Source organism: Dreissena polymorpha, chromosome 11, assembly GCF_020536995.1.
Source record: "Dreissena polymorpha isolate Duluth1 chromosome 11, UMN_Dpol_1.0, whole genome shotgun sequence".
Classification (NCBI taxonomy): Eukaryota; Metazoa; Mollusca; class Bivalvia; order Myida; family Dreissenidae; genus Dreissena; species Dreissena polymorpha.
This window is the reverse complement of record NC_068365.1, coordinates 76,899,458-76,920,013: the sequence shown is the minus strand read 5'-3', so window position 1 is coordinate 76,920,013 and position 20,556 is coordinate 76,899,458. Positions and strand designations below refer to the sequence as shown.

Here is a 20,556-nt window from a genome sequence, read left to right as displayed (position 1 = left end):
TGATTGGACAATAAATGTGACCTCTAGAGTGTTAACAACGCAAATGTTGACGCCGCACGATGCACGACGGACAAAAGGCGATCACAAAAGCTCACCATGAGCACATTGTGCTCAGGTGAGCAAAAATCGAAAGGCCCAATATATTTTTACTGCCTGTGCTCGTTGCAAAGTAAATACCCTTCAAAATATCTGATAGTTTTATAGCAACTGTTGCGATAACAACACAAATGTCGTATTGATTTTAACATATCGTTAATAAAAAAATAACGTTAATGCGAGCGTTGAAATAAATAAATGATTTAACTTTTTATTATACAGCAAGAATTTCAACGGCAATTACGATAATGGCATCCGGTTGATAATTGCGTAAAATGCAAACCCTGTGCTTCTATAGTGGACAAATGGTTGACATATTGATTTATGCCAACTCTTGATAGCTTCAGTTCACCGTCAAAACACTACACCAATGTATCGTAGTTAGAAACAAGTGTTGTATCCATTATTTGCTGTAAGGCCAAATTACGCAGAAAGTGAAGTCACATCTGTAGGTCCTCGTTGAATAAGAAATATTGATTTATTGCAAACATTAATGATTTCTTTAGCAAAAATAACATACTCATATTTTAATATATTTCGTATGAAGTGTTATTCACTACGCAATTCCATACCTTTGTTATCATCATGTTTTTATTTATTGCGGAGATCTATTTTCTTCTCCAAACTGTGTGCTTAGCTAGGCTAACAATTAAAATTAAATAATAAATTAATTTTACGAATATTCATGGGCATAAGTTTCACATTATGTTAAATTATGGAGGTGCATTAAAGAAAGCATAAAGCAAATATTTTTTTAATTGTGAGTAATCGAAACAACTATGTTCCCTGAGCACTTAATCTTCATGCAATGACTTTTTTCATCTAAAATACAAGATATGTAGAAAACAAACATAATATTGAATTATCCCGAGTATTCATAAATATAGATTCAGACATATACTCAAGTTTTTCATGGTTACTATGTTACATATTGGTCTTATATGCTGTAAGTGTAAAATATGTTCCCAAACTGTTATTTTATTATGTTCTCCATTTAAAAATGCCATTAAACATACAGAAAGTGACTGAGATGTTCTTTTTAGATTAAACCTGCATTATGCTTAAAACTAATACATTTATGAAAACAACTCTGATATTTGACGCCAATTTTGCAACTTAGCCAACACACCAAAACTTAATGGCAGAAGGCAGCAAAAAGGCATATGATGTTTATATATACAGGCTCATATACATTCATGCTCAATCAATATTTCTACTTTAATTCCCCCCCCCCCCCCCCACTATAGATGTTTTCGTTTGTAATTCGAATTCTCACAATGTTCACTCTGCATACAAAAACATATAATAATGGACCTTCAGTAAACTTACGTTTTCAATCAATTAAGAGTGTGTGTGTGTTTATCCAAATAATATTGAAACAGAGTTCCTTTCTAAAAAAAGCCTGCGTGTTGTCCATTTATTTGTTACATGTGTTTTGATTAGATGGAATGAATTCATTATAGGCTGAGGAATGATGAATTGATAGGCTTGAATTCTTACTATAGAATAATGTGAAAATCATTAAATAATTAAAACATGTTTCATTTCAAATTTCACTTGTTATTCCTAAGGAATACATTAATCTTCCTCCTATGGTCTACTCAAATCTTCCTTTAGAGTTAAGACTTCTTTCTAAGGAATCAATAAACATTCTTTACAGGAATACTTGACTAATGGTGCGCGATTTAAAATAAACTTCTTGTCGTTTGAGTAATGAAGGGCCATTCCATGTGAAAGTCCAATCAATGTATGACTGCACCATAAAATAAATTATCTTCAGACTATTCTCTCAGCTGATTTGTAAGTTATTTATTGCACAGATTTCTTTGCATCTGTATTTAAGTCACCGCTGATTAGTGAGCACTGTGATTACAGCAGGCACCAATGAACAGATTTAATATTCACCAGATAAATACGTTAAAATAAAGAAGGCAAAAACTAGGCGCAATGACTCAACCGAAGACCCTAAGCACTTCAAGAACAATACGGGGTATAAGTCTTCTCAATTGCATTTCAGAGTTATTGACCTTTGTTGTTGAACGTACATGACGATCTGAAAGGCATGTGAAGTCTAATTGAATATTTGTAGTTATTACAGAAAAATATACTTGCAACATACAAACATTGAAAATAATTTTAACTTGCATATTAACACAAAAGTACAAAAGGGAGCATAATTATGCTTTAAGGCTGGTAAAAGTTAAAGGTCTGTGTAGATTAGATATTAGGTTGTTGCCCACAAATGTTAACCTAACTTCTCCTAAGTGAAAAACTGGCATATTTCTGCTAAATTGAAGGAAAGAGTTATAGGCCTTGGTCAGTGACCTCGCAAGATAATCCAATATAAATGTGTGAAGCATCACAAAAAGAACTGCTAGAGTGAAACACGGAAACCCGTGTATTGACTTAACTGAAATAGCATTTTGGAAACTTTGTTTTACGTGATAAAATGTGCAACTGCATGTAACCATTAGTCCAAACATATGTTTTCATGAAAAATATACATACACAAATATATTAAAGTGAATTCCTCTCGAAGCAAGTGTCATGTGTAAATCGTTTCCTTTCACGAACTGTTTAATTTCATCTTTATATGACTACTGTTCTGTCAACATGTGGTAGTGTTCATAATGAAGCATTATTCAAATATGGGCCCTCAGCAGACCAAGCCAACGTCTTTGCTGTGGTTGCAATTATGGGTACCCACCCCATTATGGGAACACTCCAGCAAGGAATCTTCATTGCCGTTACAACGAAGATCATCCAACCAGATCGGCATTGACACGTTTCCTCTAACCACATCCGATCTTAATCTGGCTGTTTGACTAAAAATAAAAACAGAAACGATAACGATACTATCTACATGTTATTGAACATGCAGTTTTCCCGATACGAAACATCTCATAACACTGCATGCACTCATGTCTAGAAAAATGTTTTACCTGTCGTCGAGAATGATAAAGAATTTTAGCTTTGGACGACACGTGTGCGTTTATGATAAACTGATGTGTTTTTGTTTGTTTTGTGTGACATTGTTTTAAACAATGATAGCTTGATAGCTTGATAGGTTCTCTCTAGCCCAAGAGCAATTCTTCGGCGGGGACCGATTATAGCACCCGGTCTAGGTATGTCGTTTTTAATGCGCATTCTTTCGCAGAAAATTATGTTTGTGTATAAGTTTATTTCACTTAAAAAATTACTTCAGATCAGCCTTTTGTACTTCGGTTAAGCAGTAACATATATAAGTAGAGATAAAATGGTACGACGATGTATTTATTCACTAATACGCATCTGAACACTGTGTTATAATACATGCAAGCGAAAATGATGTTTTACAAGTCATCTGCACGTAGCTATACTTTATTTACTAGAGCAATTATATATATAATATATATAAGCTCATGAACATCTTGTGTTTATACAAAACATTTAAATATTAAATGAACTAGATCTGTCCAGCGAATATTAAGTAAACACCTTGTGTTTATAAAAAACCTTGTCAATATTAAATTACCAACATAGTAGTTCAGTTAAGCGCATAATTTGTAGAAAAGATGATTATCGCGTAGTTATTCAATTTACCAGAAGGTGTAGAATGTTTCATCTAACTTTACATAAGCTTTTGTAATTAAAACATATAGACAAATAAAAATAAATAATATATAAAATCCTTACGTATTATCGAAACCAAGCATTCTGCAAGCCACTTTTGCATCGTTGGAGTCAAACTCATCATCACACACGGTTCCCCATTGACCATTTACGTAAATCTCCAAAAGACCATCCCTCAAACGGACTTAACAAAAACATACGTAGTTATTATAAAATGTATATAACAACAAGTCACACAACTTGATATCTACATTAATCATGTTTTTGAAACCACCGGTTCAATGGTGAAAATTACCTTTGAGATCCGGACTTATTCCTTAAATAAAATCATTCAAAAACGTAATGTTTTTACGATTAGGGTAAACACAAAGTTTATATTCCGTATTGCAACAGGTGTGTGGTATACATCGTATAAATTCAATATGTACAATAATTTATTATAACAAATAGTGTTTTTTTTTTAAAGAACATAGTTTAAATTACCGTCGAAAATGTTTTGTAACTTGATATATAAAATAGACCGCCATGCACCATTGACGATGCCTGATTGTATTAGACATATTTGACGACAAGTTGTTGAAGCTTTGTGAAATGTTTAACGTAGTGACAATACAAAATGTAAAAAGGTCATTTAGCCGATGTTATGGTCTTTGCATGCAGGATTCCAAGTTCATCTTTCAAACTGTAGGCTACCTTTATATCTGAGTCTAATGCATGTATGATGTATATAGTGTGTTTATTTACTGACTGTACCTTCTGAAACACAAGGGCGTACGTCCGCACTATGACCAATGCAAATGGGCCCGTACGGTGATGATTCAAGTGTGGTACACTCTCTGAACCGACTAATTATTTCGCTCTCTGTACACTTGTTCTAGTTACTCCATGAGGACCATGCGGACCATTTACCAGTTACAAATAACGATTTAAGAAATGGCAGCCAAATGCAAATCGATAAAGTATTAGCAAAGTTGTTTTGTTTACATTTATACAATTAATTTAATGTTTGCAAGCCCAGACTTGTCGAAAGGTATTATGTCTTTTTAAACATAATAGGAATACACGTTTTAATCAATTATGGTTTCAATTTTGTAATTGACCAAATATTTAAAGTATTACATGAAATTTATATGCAAAGTTTACCAAATAAACACAGTTTTATAAGCAAAACCAATTAAAAAAAAAAGTAATACCAGTCCATATGATTTGCGACTTGAATCTGTTATTCTATAATCTCTCGTAAAACTTTTCGAAAAAAACATAGCCAGAAGTTTAAATTTATACCTTAAAACTTACTTCATAAATTATAAAGGTGAAAACCTTATGTCTGGTCTCGACATTCCACCTTATATCAACTTAAGAGTTTAAATTTGATAGTAAAAAGTTTATAAATGTGATGCTATAAATGGACGAAATGCAAAAAAGACGGAGAAAAAAAACGAACGTACAGGTAGACAAATGAATTTCTAATAACTCCTTAAAAATTGGTGTGCGTAGCTTCGATTTTTGTTTTATATTTAAGTTAAAAAATCCCCCTTTTAAGTTGTAATATTTTACATCAAGTCGGATATCAAGAATTCATTAATTGCTTTGAATGTATTTGGTAAAACATGTACATCGACGGTATAAAATATTTAATGTAAATGAGTACAGCATTCAAGCAATTGTCATAAACAATAGGATAAACAGAAAGACATTGCAAATTTGTATTAATTTATCAGCTGGTCAAATACCTGAGGTAGGACAGTGTTGCTTGTTGCATATAGCAACATCAATATTTGGTCCTTCACAATGATGACCAAATGTGGAAGGTCTAGGATTTGTGCAAGAACGTGTTCGCTGGTTAAGTCCAATACCGCACGTGACTGAGCACGTGCTCCATGATGACCACTGAGTCCATCCACCATCTTCGAAAAATATCTCAAAGGTGACACCATGGAAAAAGTATGAAATATTTAATAATTCAATCAAACCGTCTGTCTAAAAATGGTATGTACAATAAAACAATATAACTATGTAATATTTAAAGATAAATAAACTGCGATACTCAATATCAACTACAGATTCAAACATGATCAATAGTACGAAAGTTAATATTTTAGTTAAATTATATCCCGATTTTTTTATCTTAATAATTCCTTTGAAATATCCGTTTAGAACTATGTTGAACAAAATTAAAGAGCATGTGTGTGAACAATTTTCCTTTAACCAATGGGCATCATTCACATTCTAATTTTAAGCGATTATCGCCGCTTAATTATGTATAATATTGATGAATCCAATACGAGGCTCACGATGTGACTATGGCAACATAGCGGTCATTTTACGTCTACTATCTACACATCTTTGATATTTTATGTATTTATATTAAACAATATAATTTATCGATAGCATCAACCCATGCGAAAGTTGTCGGAAAACGAACATTTCCGATACAATTTCTTGAGGTCCGGTTTTATTTCAGAAACGTTCGGTCCTCGTGCCCTACAACACGATTAGAGTAAACATCTTTTTGGTTGGAAATAAAAACGAAACATTTGATTTGTTAAAACATTGTTTGTTTTACTTAAAAAAATACGATAAAATATGATGGGTTATTACCAACCAGTCAAGCCAAGTTGCTATTTGTTCGTATGACGTAGTAAACTCTTAGCGCTTATATCAGAACTACTGAAATATGGAGTTTTTTACGTAAGCGAAACACAAACAGTTTGGAATTCGTGTAGTGATTGTAAAGCGAAAGCGGGGAACGATACGAACTCCCAATATTTCTTTACCTTGTCAACATATGATGCGAAGGTTAGCGTTGTAAACGGCTGCACAGTTTCTACGAGTACTATTTAAAAATAGTTAAAATTTATATATTCTTTTATAGCTTTCTTTACTTTTAGTTGAAAGTTCAAACTATTGTATAAAAATTCACTGAATTTTTATTTGCAATAACATATGAACGGCAATATGTTAAGATAAACTGACAAAACAGCATTTTTCTGGTTTGCGTGAAAAAAAAGAACGTGGTTCGTTTAAATCTGGCGAGGTCCAGTTAATTTTAAAAGTTACCCGACCTTATGTCCGAAAAGATGTTGTTGTCGTTAGCATGGGTTGAAGCATAGTATGATATTTGATATATCCTTTTCATTTAATTGGTATACAGTCTTTAAAATAAACATATATGTATTCATGAACGGCCTATGATCTTTACTTATGTACACTTCCATGAAATAACACAGCAACATTACTCTTCTTTGACAACAGCACAATTAAAATAATATTAAAATTAAAGTTTTCAATTAAAGCATCATGTCATATAACGTTTGGTTATCAAATTCAGCTTTGTTGTAATCGTTAAAATATATTCTGTATTATTGTATAAACTAAGTAACCAATACATTATCTATTTACACAATTAAGTTATGCAAAACGTGAAAGGACTAAAATCAACTGCATTATTTTACTTAACAGTTTTGTTTACTGAACATGGTAATGTCTCTATTAGCAAAGCAATACATTAACAAAGTCAGCCTCGTTTCCGATTCGTTTTATCCAGGAAGAAAATTGCTATAATAGTCGATATGGAGCGTGTAAATAGTGCCAGTTGATGCTTAAAAATATGTTTGTTATATTTGATGTATAATCATACCGAATGCGCTTGGCATACATATCTGTACGTCTGTATAATCGCCATCACATAAATCATCTATACTTGTGAAGCTGGGCCAAGAATACCAAGACCTGTTTCGATGTTGTATTCCTACACCACTAGTTGACGAACATGAACTCCATTCACTCCATGGTCCCCAGCCTACATGGAAATATATAGGTAATTAAGACGCTATTAGTGCATATATATGTGATTTGAAAAGCTGTTCATGTCGGCGACTTAATCATCTTGTTAAAACATTTATTTCACATACTTAAATTTGTCAAAGATGTTATGTTCGATTGATGTAGTTATATATAAAGAAATATTACATGCACACTTATACTTGAGCGAGCACTCGATTTAGTAAGTTTTATACAATTAATGTTTACTGTGCACACTGAACTTTATAAATAAACTATACTCGTATACCTCGACAGGGTTTATGTACGCAGGACTTATAATCCTCCGATGCACCTTCACACTCTGTGCCCTTGTGTGCAGGTGGAGGGCTGATACAAGTTCTTATTCTAGTTTTTGTTGCGCTTCCACGTGTTACAGAACAAGCTGACCAGCTTGACCAATCAGTCCAGTTGCCGTCAACTAATAGTTATGATTATTTAGTTAATTATTATTGTTTCATTTTGAATTAATTATATTAAAGACAAGGCACGCTTTTTGTAGTTGTGTATGCGACCATTAAATAAGAACACAAAGACAAACATACGAAGCAAATGTGATTAATCGTTGTTTTTTTAGCATAGCATTTTCATCTGAGTTAAATACAGTTGTGTATACATATACCCGGACAAGGTTCTCTAAGGCATGGCTGGTAATCATCTGAAGTCCCTTCACAGTCCGTCCCGTTGTCGGCAGCTGGAGGGTTAGTACATGCTCTACTTCTTGTTTGCGTGGTGTTCCCACATGTGATGGCACACGCTGACCAAGTTGACCAATCCGTCCAATTGCCATCAACTAATAATGGTGTATTTAAATTTAAAATGAGCATACTTGTATTATTTAATTCTTAAATGCAGTCTTTAATTTTCTAAGATTTAGAATTCCATTATACCACATAATAAAGTGTCAAAGATTGTAGTAAACTTATCGCATTGAATACGTTGATACAAGGCTTTCGTGTGCGTATGCTGTAATTTACCAAATACTGTGACAAAAATGAGATACTAATGGACAACTAAATTTTATGATAACGTAATATTTAATAATATTTGACACTGGTAGCATGACTTTTTCTCAATACTTTAACTATTTATCATCGCTCTTGAGGTTGACGTCAGATAACCTCTATATTTAAATAAAACATACATCTAAAATATTATATTACAATTAAATTGGTTGAAACAATTATATATTTATTTATTCGTAAACACATATGAACAATACAATACAAACCTAAATACTTATTTTGATTTTTTTTTATATTATATTACTTTAAAAAATATTACTTCCCTTTTGAAAATTATCTGTACCTGCCAAATGATAAATATAAATCATCTCCCTTTAAAGCTTGTTACTTCCCTTGGATTTGTTTTTGACCTTGAAGAATGACCTTGACCTTGCACCTCTCAAAATGTGCAGCTCCATGACACAGGGATCGTTAGGTTAAAAATACTCTTTTATACTATATACATATATACAAGGGATACAACTGTCAAATTTCCTGCACAACATCATGGTCTGAACAATAGCAAAATAATCGCTTCCAAAAGCAATAATTACACCAAAAAAACTGTATAACAACAGTTCAGACATATGTCTATCAGATAATAACTATGTTTATAGCAGTAAAAGTGTTCATAGTTGTGTTTGAAACGAAAGTTTCGTGAAAAACGGTAAAATTTTCGAAATGCGACACAGGTGTGCACACCCACTTTGACACATTTTGTTTCATAATTTAATAATTACAGAGAAGTTGAGCAAATTTTACCTTGTTTTATTATCCATAGACACTTTATTAATCAAAGTAGACACCTTCCATAATTGCATGTAACTGCATATATGTAAAACACCGTAAATATTAAATTTGTTTACATTTCTACTATCTTCAAGGATTTGTATGCAATTTGTCAGGTAATGTTACGTGGAACGTGAATGGCTGGATTTATTACTGCAGTGGAATTTCAACCAATCAAATTGCATGTTAGAAATACATGTGAAGTATCCAAAATGAAAGTAAAACATTGTCATTGTGAAATTGAAGCAGATTGATATGAATTTCTAGCAAAATATGCTCACTAAAAAGTAATTATGTTCTATTTTACTATGAAAAAAAACTATCCAAGGAATATGTACCAGCAAAAGAGCTTTATAACAAAGGAATACGAAAATTACTTCTAGAATTCTCAGTTTTCAGCTGTGCACACCTGTGTCCAAGTAAGGATTTTTGAGCATTTTGAATGAAACTTTCTCTCTTAGTTCAATGAAAAGCTTGTACTGTATTGCCAAGTGTATTATTTTCTGAAAGATAAATGTCTTGGCTGTTGTAATACAGTTTAATTGGCGTATTTATTGCGTTTGGAAGCAAATTTTTCGCTATTGTTTACACCATGGTTGTGTGCAGGAATTTTCACAGTTGTATCCCTTGTATATATGTAGTATAATAGAATATTTTTACTTAACGGTCCCTATGCTCCATGAGATGCACATGCATGTCAAATATCACAGGAGTTTGAATTCTATCCATAAAGCTAATCTAATGGCTAAATAAAAAATACCCCTGAATAGTATAAAGACTACACTACACAGGAGTTACAATTTCTATCCATAAAGCTAATCTAATGGCTAAATAAAAAAATACCCGTGAATAGTATAAAGACTACACTAAAGGAATGAAACGCAGCAGACACCGGACCCGCCCATTTTCCAGTAAACAAGGGAAATTACTGGAAAAACAGGGTACCCTACATCGACCCATGGTACAATAATCAGTGCTTACCGTGAACTACCTTCCTCTTAATTCACAATTATTCAACACTTTCCGCTCATCGTCGGATCCATTGCGTGATGTTGTTGTTCTTTAGGCTAGATTGCACTCTACCGGTACGCAGTTGTTTACAACTATCGACAAAGCGGGGATTTGGGGGCGGTAGCTCCCGATACTAAGGAAATATATAGGATAAAAAGGATTATTAGGTTTTGCGTTAGGTGTTAGGTATTGGGCGCTTAGCAACGATACAATTATACGCTTTTCCATTCTTTTTACGTACCGGTAACGTGCTATCGTCCCGTTATTCACTGCGAATCTGCCATGTACTTCGATAACGAAAACAACAAGAAATATATTCTTTATTTAATATGTTATAATAAATATTCCTATAAATTAATAGAATGTGTTTGTTTTTATTTGTCAGTCAATTAAAATGTTTATTTTATTCGAAGATGTTGTTGTTGATGTTGTATTGACGAAAACAAAAGACATGTAAACCAATGATCATGAAGCGGGAAATTTGAAAATTGGAAAATTTCCTAGCGAGTGGTATTTTATCATGGTCAGTCATCTAAGCAAAGCGATAAGGTATGTTTTATATGTGTTTTATGTCAAGTAAGGTGTAAAACTGACCACTTCTGTGTGAAACACAAAGATATGCCATAATTGGATCACAGTCTATGACTTAATACGGGGGGGGGTGTCGAAAATGGCCACCTTTTTTAGCGCTCCCAGGTATATGAATAGCTTCCTTTTCAGACATGAGAGGCCTCATTTTCTTATATGGATGCCCAACTTTCGGACTCTGACTGGCTGCGACCTTGGTAGTCTACTAGAACCACCGACCTTCCGCCGCTAGTCACATGGATGTCTTCATAGACCACTCCGGCTTGGCACATATTACTTGACTGTATTAACTTACCTTATGATTTGTCACGAATTTGATGATTAGTGACTGGGAAATGATATAGTTATTTTTAAGTAAATAATAACGAACACCCTTAGTAAATATCACCACAGCTTTATGATTACTATACACGCAAATACTTTGCGAACATACAAGTACTCGTATTCGTGTACATAATGCATCATCAACATATAGAGTATATCCTGTCTAACAAATCGTTTATAGCCACTAAACAGTACATGTATATTGATGCATGAGTTTGAAATTGTATTCATAAAGTTAATGTAATGGCTAAATAATAAAAAATAGACCCCCCCCCCTATATAGTCTCTATAGACTATATAGGCTAACTCCTGTGATATTATTATTGTCATATATTGTCTCTTTCGGAGGATATAACTCCAACCACGATCGGACATTTCCCTAGAACCGCTGATCGTTCAGTTTGGTTACACCAGCACTTAAACCAGATGGACACAATCGTAAGGTCTACATCATCGGACATTGTACTAATTAATTAAGCAACATGTATGTTTAAATGCATAAAGTAACGACACATCTAAATGTTATGAACACAATTAAATCATCGTTATTCAGTGTGTGTGTTTTGTTTCTGTTGTATGCGCACATGTCTGATTATTTATGCATTTACAGTTTATCAACTTTAAGCCTTATTTAGTAAGCATGTGTTACATTTTCGCAACGTGTGACCAATAACATACGAAAATAACAACGTACCTGATGTCGCTCCAATTAACATTTTAAATGCTAAGCCTAATCAATACTGACTATATTAAACATATATCACACATATCAATATCCTGATGTCAAAAATTGCTTATTGTAATCAACATACAAAATAAAAGAAATAAGTGATTGGAATTAACATTATATGCTAATCAACACTGCAGGGCTCGACATAAACGGTAGTCCGACTGTCCGGGACAACCAAATTGTAAGTCCGGACAAGTAAATAAAGAATTTGCTAGTCCGACGGGGCACGTGGTCATTATACTTTAATTACTTAGAAACAATCCGTTATTTCTGTGGAGTTACCGCACAACTTTTTAGATTATATTTTGCTTATGTTTAAACGACAAAGCGGGAGATATTCCGATAGTTCCATCAGCGTTTTTTTTACCTCACCACTTTGGGACTGCCTCCGGTACCGGTCAAATTGGGAAAATTAGCGTCGTTTTCATCAAAATTGGGAAATTAATTGATTAAGCTCAACTCTTAATAAATCATATAATAAACTTTAATATTGTTATTGAAATGGATTACTTGTGTTCGGTATGCTCCGAAACTTGCAATGCCCATCGCATCTACAGCGATGTAAGGCTTAGTGATGTATTTATGTACATGTACAAACGTCAGCGTATATTCCAAAGAAGTTTTCTTTTTTTGTTCACAGTATGACATTGTTTTAGTGTGTGCTTTTTATGGGGGATAGGGTCAAAAGAGATAAAGCTGAATAAATTTTTGTCTCAATAACTTTCCAACTTAACTGGTGCAAATCAATTAACATGACGCATTTAAACTTTTGTCATATCCCATGACATCATGTTTAAAATGAAATTTGATTGATATGAGCATTACTGAGGCTGTTTACAATTAAATACATTTAAAGATAATGATGATGAACGATGTTATGACAAAGTGTTCTGTTGATAGTAAACAAAGTGTTGGACAAACAACAATTGTGAAAGTGCAAATCATGTCTTAAAAATGCAACAAAATGGCGACATCTAGATTTACCACGATTTATTAATACGCTGTACAACCTCGTCAAAGGTGAACAGGAGGAACGAGTAATAGCCATACACAGGAATTTGCTCGTCTATTTCCATTACTCATATCGTAAGACATTCAAACATATTTTAAAATTAAACCATTTCTTGATGGATTTGAATGAAATTTAAAATGTAAACATAAAGTAACGTTTCGTTTATGAAAATGCAAATGCTGTTTGAATTATAAATTGAAAACGTCACACTTGCTTACGAATAATAAATCTTTCGAAATACGGACAGGATGTGATGACGTTGATATCGACTGCAATTTGTATATACATTTTCCTAGCAAGATTTTTCGCTGTGTCTATATTTTGATTCAGGATGTTGGGAGTGAATTGTAAAACTACACCATGTTGTTTGTATTATAAATTGAAAACGTCAAACTTGCTTACGTATATTAAATCTTTCAAAATACGGACAGGATGTGATGACGTTGATATCGACCGCAATTTGTATATTTAGAAACAACATGTGTTTATTTCGTTTCTATACACATATCTAAAAGCGACATCAGGTACGTTTATATTTTCGTATGTTATTGGTCACACGTTGCGAAAATGTAACACATGCTTACTAAATAAGGCTTAAAGTTGATACACTGTAAATGCATAAATAATAAGACATGTGCGCATACAGCAGAAACAAAACACATACACACACACACTGAATAACGATGATTTAATTGTGTTCATTAAATTTAGATGTGTCGTTACTTAATGCATTTAAACATACATGTTGCTTAATTAATTAGTACAATGTCCGATGATGTAGACCTTACGATTGTGTCTATCTGGTTTAAGTGCTGGTGTAACCAAGCTGAACGATCAGCGGTTCTAGGGAAATGTCCGATCGTGCTTGGAATTATATACTCCGAAAGAGACAATACATGACAATAATAATATCACAGGAGTTAGCCTATATAGTCTATAGATACTATATAGGGGGGTCTATTTTTATTATTTAGCCATTACATTAACTTTATGAATAGAATTTCAAACTCCTGCATCAATAAACATGCACTGTTTAGTGGCTAGAAACGCTTTGTTAGACAGGATATACTCTATATGTTGATGATGCATTATGTACACGAATACGAGTACTTGTATGTTCGCAAAGTATTTGCGTGTATAGTTATCATTAAAGCTGTGGTGATATTTACTAAGGGTGTTCGTTATTATTTGCTTAAAAATAACTATATCATATCCCAATCACTAATCATCAAATTCGTGACAAATCATAAGGTAAGTTAATACAGTCAAGTAATATGTGCCAAGCCGGAGTGGTCTATGAAGACATCCATGTGACTAGCGGCGGAAGGTCGGTGGTTCTAGTAGACTACCAAGGTCGCAGCCAGTCAGAGTCCGAAAGTTGGGCGATTCATATCGTATGCCAAATGTGAAAATCAGGCACCCATATAAGAAAATGAGGCCTCTCTTGTCTAAAAAGGAAGCTATTCATATACCTGGGAGCGCTAAAAAAGGTGGCCATTCTCGACCCCCCCCCCCCCGAATTAAGTCATAGAGTGTTATCCAATTATGGCATATCTTTGTGTTTCACACAATGGTGGTCAGTTTTACACCTAACTTGACATAAAACACATAGAAAACATACCATATCTCTATGCTTAGATGACTGGCCATGATAAACTACAACTCGCTAGGAAATTTTCCAATTTTCAAATTTCCCGATTCATGGTCATTGGTTTACGTGTCTTTTGTTTTCGTCAATACAACATCAACAACAACATCTTCGAATAAAATAAACATTTTAATTAACTGACAAATAAAAACAAACACATTCTATTAATTTATAGGAATATTTATTATAACATATACAATAAAGAATATATTTCTTGTTGTTTTTGTTATTGAAGTGAAAGTACATGGCAGATTCGCAGTGAATAAAAAACGGGACGATTGCACGTTACAGGTACGTAAAAAAGAATGGAAAAGCGTATAATTTTATCGTTGCTAAGCGCCCAATACCTAACACCTAACGCAACACCTAATAATCCTTTTTATCCTATATATTTCCTTAGTATCGGGAGCTACCGCCCCCAAATCCCCGCTTTGTCGATAGTGGTAAACAACTGCGTACCGGTAGAGTGCAATCTAGTCTAAAAAACAACAACATCACGCAATGGATCCGACGATGAGCGGAAAGTGTTGAATAATTGTGAATTAAGAGGAAGGTAGTTCTAGGTAAGTAGTGTTCGTAGTTTCTTTCACCGGCCTTTTGACTATTATACCATGGGTCGATGTAGGGTACCCTGTTTTTCCAGTAATTTCCCTTGTTTATGCTGCGTTTACACCATGTTCCCGGCGACCACGGCAGTCCCGTTTGTCCGAAACGTATCGCGCCGTGTGGCTTTTGCAATTTTTGACCTTAAATCCAAGGTTTGGTAGGTTGTGCTAAGTTTCCTCACGGTTTATCAAAGTATCCGTGACGTGCCGTCGAAGCGAAAACGCGGCCCTTCGACGGTGCGCTAAGTTTTCATCCACGGTTTGCCACGGATGTATAAATGTTGCTTCAAGGTACGATGCGTTCTGTTAAGTTCCCGCACGTTGTTTGCGTTTGTCATGCAGGTCTGATACGTTGTACACGTTTGCCATTTATTTGTCACGTTCTGTCAAGGTACCGTGCGGATCAAACGTGGACATCCGAGAGGTTTCGGGCACGATTGTGCTCCCGGTATAAAAGAAAACTCTCAAGCAACAGTATTTATTATAACAAAAATAATTCCAGTGACATGGATGTGAACGACGAGGATGATTTTATGTTTGCCTGCTTATTTGCAGCATTAATAAAATCTTTGCGTTGTAAAGAGCTGAAAGAAGCAAAAAAGTCCGGGAAAAGACGAAAAAGGAGGCCAAGGTCCCTGTGGGTTCGTCCATGGCTATCGGAAGCTAGAAGGCAGCAGCAGGGGCACTTTGATGCATTTCTTACCAGAGAACTCCGCAAAGAAGATATCAACACCTTTCAGAATTATCTGAGGATGCCCCCAGAACTATTCGACGAGATCCTTGAACGGATATCTCAAGTCATCTCAAGACAAGATACGAAGTATCGCTCCTCCCTTACACCTGGATTGAAACTGGCACTGACTCTGAGGCATTTGGTGGAAGGCAAGTACTTTCAGGTTGTTCCTCTACTTGAACGTCGTTTGCAGCGCGGGGGGTAGCCTTTGTTCGGCGCTTTCTTGGTGGCATGTTTGCTCATCGAGTGTTCAGACTGAAATGAAATTTTCCTGAGAAGCACGGCTTTTATATACTCAGCTTCAGACCGCGCGAATCGTGTCAGACCGTACAACAACTCAACTTGCCGTAACGCATCTGCCTGCAAAACGCAACACACCGTAACGGGTCGGATTAAACACGTAGCAAAACGGCTATCAATTATCCTAGCTTGCCGTAGTTATCTTGACAAAGCGTAACAAAACGTAACACAACGTGGTAGAAACTTAACATGTCGGGGAAAGAAAAGGATTCCCGTCAGAGTACGGACACTTTTCGGGTTCTGTTACGGCCTGCTACGTACTGTCAAGTTGTGTTGCGTTTAACAAGTTCTATCACGTTTCTCATTTCCGCCGTGACTGCCGTGGCAAATTTTTTGACAGTTTAAAATGTTGGCACGGCAACCACGGCAACCCCGTTGTGTCACGTTTGGCTATTCCGTTCCCCTACGTTGCCTCACGTTCATCCCGTTTCCTCCATGGTGGCCCGAAACGTGATTGCCGTGGTCGCCGGGAACATGGTGTAAACGCAGCATTATTGAAAAATGGGCGGGTCCGGTGTCTGCTGCGTTTCATTCTTTTAGTGTAGTCTTTATACTATTCAGGGGTATTTTTTTATTTAGCCATTAGATTAGCTTTATGGATAGAATTTCAAACTCCTTAGTGTAGTCTTTATACTATTCAGGGGTATTTTTAAATTTAGCCATTAGATTAGCTTTATGGATAGAATTTCAAACTCCTGTGCAAATATCAAGTTGCTATCTTCAATATTGCAAAAGTTATGGGCAATGTTAAAGTTAATATTCGAATTACACTTATATTACACTTAGCACATATGTAAATAAACTATTGATTATAACCTTACCTTTAGACTGAACCTCTGACTGGAGCAAAGCTGCCAAAAAATTAAGTATCATAAGTTTAAAAACAGTATGAATTACAATTGTGGAATTCTTATCGCGTGCAGCATAACCAGAAAAGCATATGGCGTTATAAAATGACGTTGTTTGAATTGTGTCGTGACAATTAGGCCAATCACTCATATAAGATTTTCTCATTGCAAAAAAACGAAGAAAAAAAGAAAATTATAAAAAGAACACCCTAGCTTAGTTGGCCCCAGAAAGTGTTTTTGGATTAGTCTTAAAATCTTTTCTACGGCTATTTTTAACGAAAAACAATAAGAGCGATTCACAGTTACTGACATGAATTAGCACACGTAGTACTGGTAAAGAAATAAGTTACCCCCAGGAAAAGTATAAGTTAGTAAACTACCGCCGTGACATGACTAAATATTCAAAACGTCGTAAAATCCAACAAAGAAACAAATTGTTAAACACAGTTTTACATACAAGTATTAAGTGTTTAAAGAATACAGATTTTTTCCGCGTTAGCTGTATACGCCAGCTTTTCACCTTAGCCTGACCTTTGTTAGCGTCCAATAGAATTCAAAAAAAACTTCCCGCGGCCAAGTACAGATGAATACACTTCATTGACTGCATTGGCTGATTTGATTACCACTAGAATATTGGAAACATGTCCGCGTCTTTGTAACACTGTTTTACTGCGTGTTCAGCATGAAACAGTTTTATCTCTAATAAAAAGGCTTAATAGATAGAACAGTTTCACACTCAATCTCGACATCAATACAGTTTGTGCGTGCACCTTTTATTTTCAGAAGATTTTCAGCGCGAGAACGTTGTGTACTTAAAGGCCATGTTCTCATATTTAGTACTTACTTCCATATTCCTGTCAACATGTTATATGTAAAAGTATAAAGAGCAGTGGAAGCGATGCCTCACTTTAATGCATTGCATTTCATCCCGCGAGGTATAAGGGGTCAGTTCGTGGTTAGTGTGTTTGAATGTCAGAGTTAATATAAAGGTCAGACCTTATGTGCTGTTCGGAGTTCGCGGTCAGTAACATAATAGTCATATAATAAAGACGCTATAGCGTGAACTAGGTGAACTGGAATTTTCTTTACCACCAGAAAGATGTGAAATGAAGATATCCAGCGATATTATTTATGGCATGTCAATAATAGATTCTTAATGTGTTTTCAACAATACCATGATAAATATTATTTTTAATTAATTAACAAGAATTATTCCATCATATTTACTAATGTATTATTGCAGCATATTGACTAATGTATTAAGTATGAGCGCGATGATTCTCGATACTGTTAATAATCGAATCAAATACACGTAGCAATGCCCGATAAACCACTCAAACAGGTTTTATCGAAGAACGCGCGTATACATATTTAAAATATGTACGGAGACTTCGCGTGTGGCCGGTTGACTTTGGTTTTCTGTTTTGTATCTATAGGTTTATGACCAGCAATATGTAATAATGTAAAATAAGCCGCGAAAACTCCGCGTAACATCCCGTACTGCGTTTAATGCAGCTAAAAACTGCACAGAAAAAGATATTAGCTATCCTTGATCTCATTCATTTAAATCTTTACCTTCCATAAACTCCAACCACAATCAACGCCGTATATCTTTTTTAAAGATATTTCTTGTTAATAATAACACTATTTGGAAAGATCAGTTTAACACTTGTATAAACTAATGTTATAATTTACTAAAATGCCATGGTAAAAATATACACTGTCCTCAAAGAACTTAAACGTTACATTAACCATACACAGAGCGTGTATAAAGCATCGAGTCAAAGTATGATGCAATTATTTTAACACAATTATGCAATTAAAGACATCAATATGTATTGAAATCGTTGTACGATACTTTTTACTGACGCACCTACCTATTGTTAAAATTATTATCAATATCGTTCCCATGTTTTCAACCAAGTCCGTTCACAACAAAGTTTCAGAAATAATGCTCGAAATGAAGTGAAATAATACCGCTTACTTTGATGTTTAATGTTATCAATCATCTGTGTTTTGTCCTCGAAAATCAGTTTTTTAACTCTTGCAAAATTTACAACCTCGCTTTTCCTCAAATAAAAAAACATCGTTATTTCATTTTATAACGCATGACATAAGCTGATTGATTGTATCTGGCCGTGTCCGTTTTTTTAAGTGAAAGCACCGTCATTATCATACGATAAATTGTTAACAGGCGTATTTCTTCATTTACGTATGAACTAATTCAAATGTTTATCATGCGTGTTTTGTTAATGTTAAGATATTTTGAATTAACGCTGGGCGGGAACACACAAACATGAAGATAAAACATGTGATATAAAGGAAATGTGTTAATTTATATGCAAGATTAAATGTTATCCCACGAATTCTTAGGGCAACATTTTTTATCAAGAAATGATTTAACTTTAGACTATTTTTGAATGCCTTACGAAATAAGAAACGGAAAAGGGCGAGCACCACGGAAAGGGCTCGTATCGGAAAGGGGCCTCGGCCTTCGGAAAGGGGCTAAAATTATTTATTTCTAAAATTTTAAATACATTAATTGGTATTTTCATAAACGAAACCTTACTTTATGTTTACATTTGAAATTTAATTCAAAGCCATCAAGAAATGATTTAATTTCACAATATTTTTTAACGCCGTACGATACGAGTAACGCGAAAGGCGAGCGCCACGGAAAGGGCTCGTCGCGGAAGGGGGCCGCTGTCTTCGGAAAGGGGCTAAAATTATTTATTTTTAAAGTTTTAAAACATTTATTGGTATTTTCATAACGAAACCTTTCCTTACTAATATAGCAGTCTGGTATTTAAAGTCATTAAAAAAGGAATCCAGAATTCGTATTAGTTTTGGTAATTGTTTAACCTTAACAAGTCAACTGAATTGAAAATCAATTTGATTTGTAATCAAAATGATTGGTCCATTGCACGGTTAACGCAAATACAAATACATATACAAATTTATTTAAAGTCGGTTTGTACAAAACAAGTATAAAATTAGCTATGTATCGCTATCGACCGCATCGGTCATAGATTAAACTTGTTTATCTAATGCGCTTATTTTATTACTTTAATGTTAAAGTGATATTATGGGCATCTTACAGTTTATAGGTGTCTATCGCAACCGTTGTTTATTTTTTGGTGTTTTCCCTTCATATACATTGTACACTTATATTTCTTAAACAGCATCAACATACTAAAACAATATTCCGGAAAGAGAAAAATAATGCATTTGAATATCAACCGTACTTTCGTTTTACAACTGATCATGCATGTACGACGTGAACCTAAATTTAGTTTTAGTGCAGATTCGTTTATACGACACAAAGACACAATTTTGTTTTACGGTCATTTCGAATTAGAGGACTGGGTGGGTCACGTAAGAATATCGAATATAAATATATTTTTATAAACAACTGGTAGCAAGAGGAGTTGCAG

The 20,556-nt window shown here is 34.4% G+C and overlaps 2 protein-coding genes across 4 annotated transcripts in view; one reads left to right on the top strand and one right to left on the bottom strand.

Moving 5' to 3' along the window:
• Nucleotides 1-877: 877 nt before the first annotated feature.
• On the bottom strand, nucleotides 878-19,051 carry LOC127850431 (coadhesin-like). Of its 3 annotated transcripts, XR_008035285.1 has the most exons (9): nucleotides 19,000-19,051; nucleotides 17,096-17,125; nucleotides 8,153-8,323; nucleotides 7,781-7,951; nucleotides 7,349-7,510; nucleotides 5,442-5,615; nucleotides 3,772-3,892; nucleotides 2,605-2,921; nucleotides 878-2,149 (listed from the first exon to the last, which is right to left on the bottom strand). XR_008035285.1 is itself a non-coding variant. In XM_052383463.1 (8 exons), the coding sequence occupies exons 1-8, from the start codon at nucleotides 19,031-19,033 to the stop codon at nucleotides 2,753-2,755; spliced, it is 1,032 nt and encodes a 343-aa protein (XP_052239423.1). In that variant the 5' UTR covers nucleotides 19,034-19,051; the 3' UTR covers nucleotides 2,154-2,752. The 3 variants fall into 3 exon arrangements, 1 of the variants encoding a protein (XP_052239423.1); XM_052383463.1 differs by lacking the exon at nucleotides 878-2,149 and having other exon boundaries at nucleotides 2,154-2,921; XR_008035286.1 differs by lacking the exons at nucleotides 878-2,149; nucleotides 17,096-17,125; nucleotides 19,000-19,051 and adding an exon at nucleotides 10,305-10,425 and having other exon boundaries at nucleotides 2,154-2,921.
• The window catches only part of LOC127850437 (uncharacterized), a 206,112-nt gene continuing 195,148 nt past the window's right edge, over nucleotides 9,593-20,556 (top strand). Inside the window, exon 1 of the mRNA XM_052383473.1 lies at nucleotides 9,593-9,742. The gene's annotated coding sequence lies outside the window, so the exon portion shown is untranslated. The remainder of the gene's footprint in view (nucleotides 9,743-20,556) is intronic.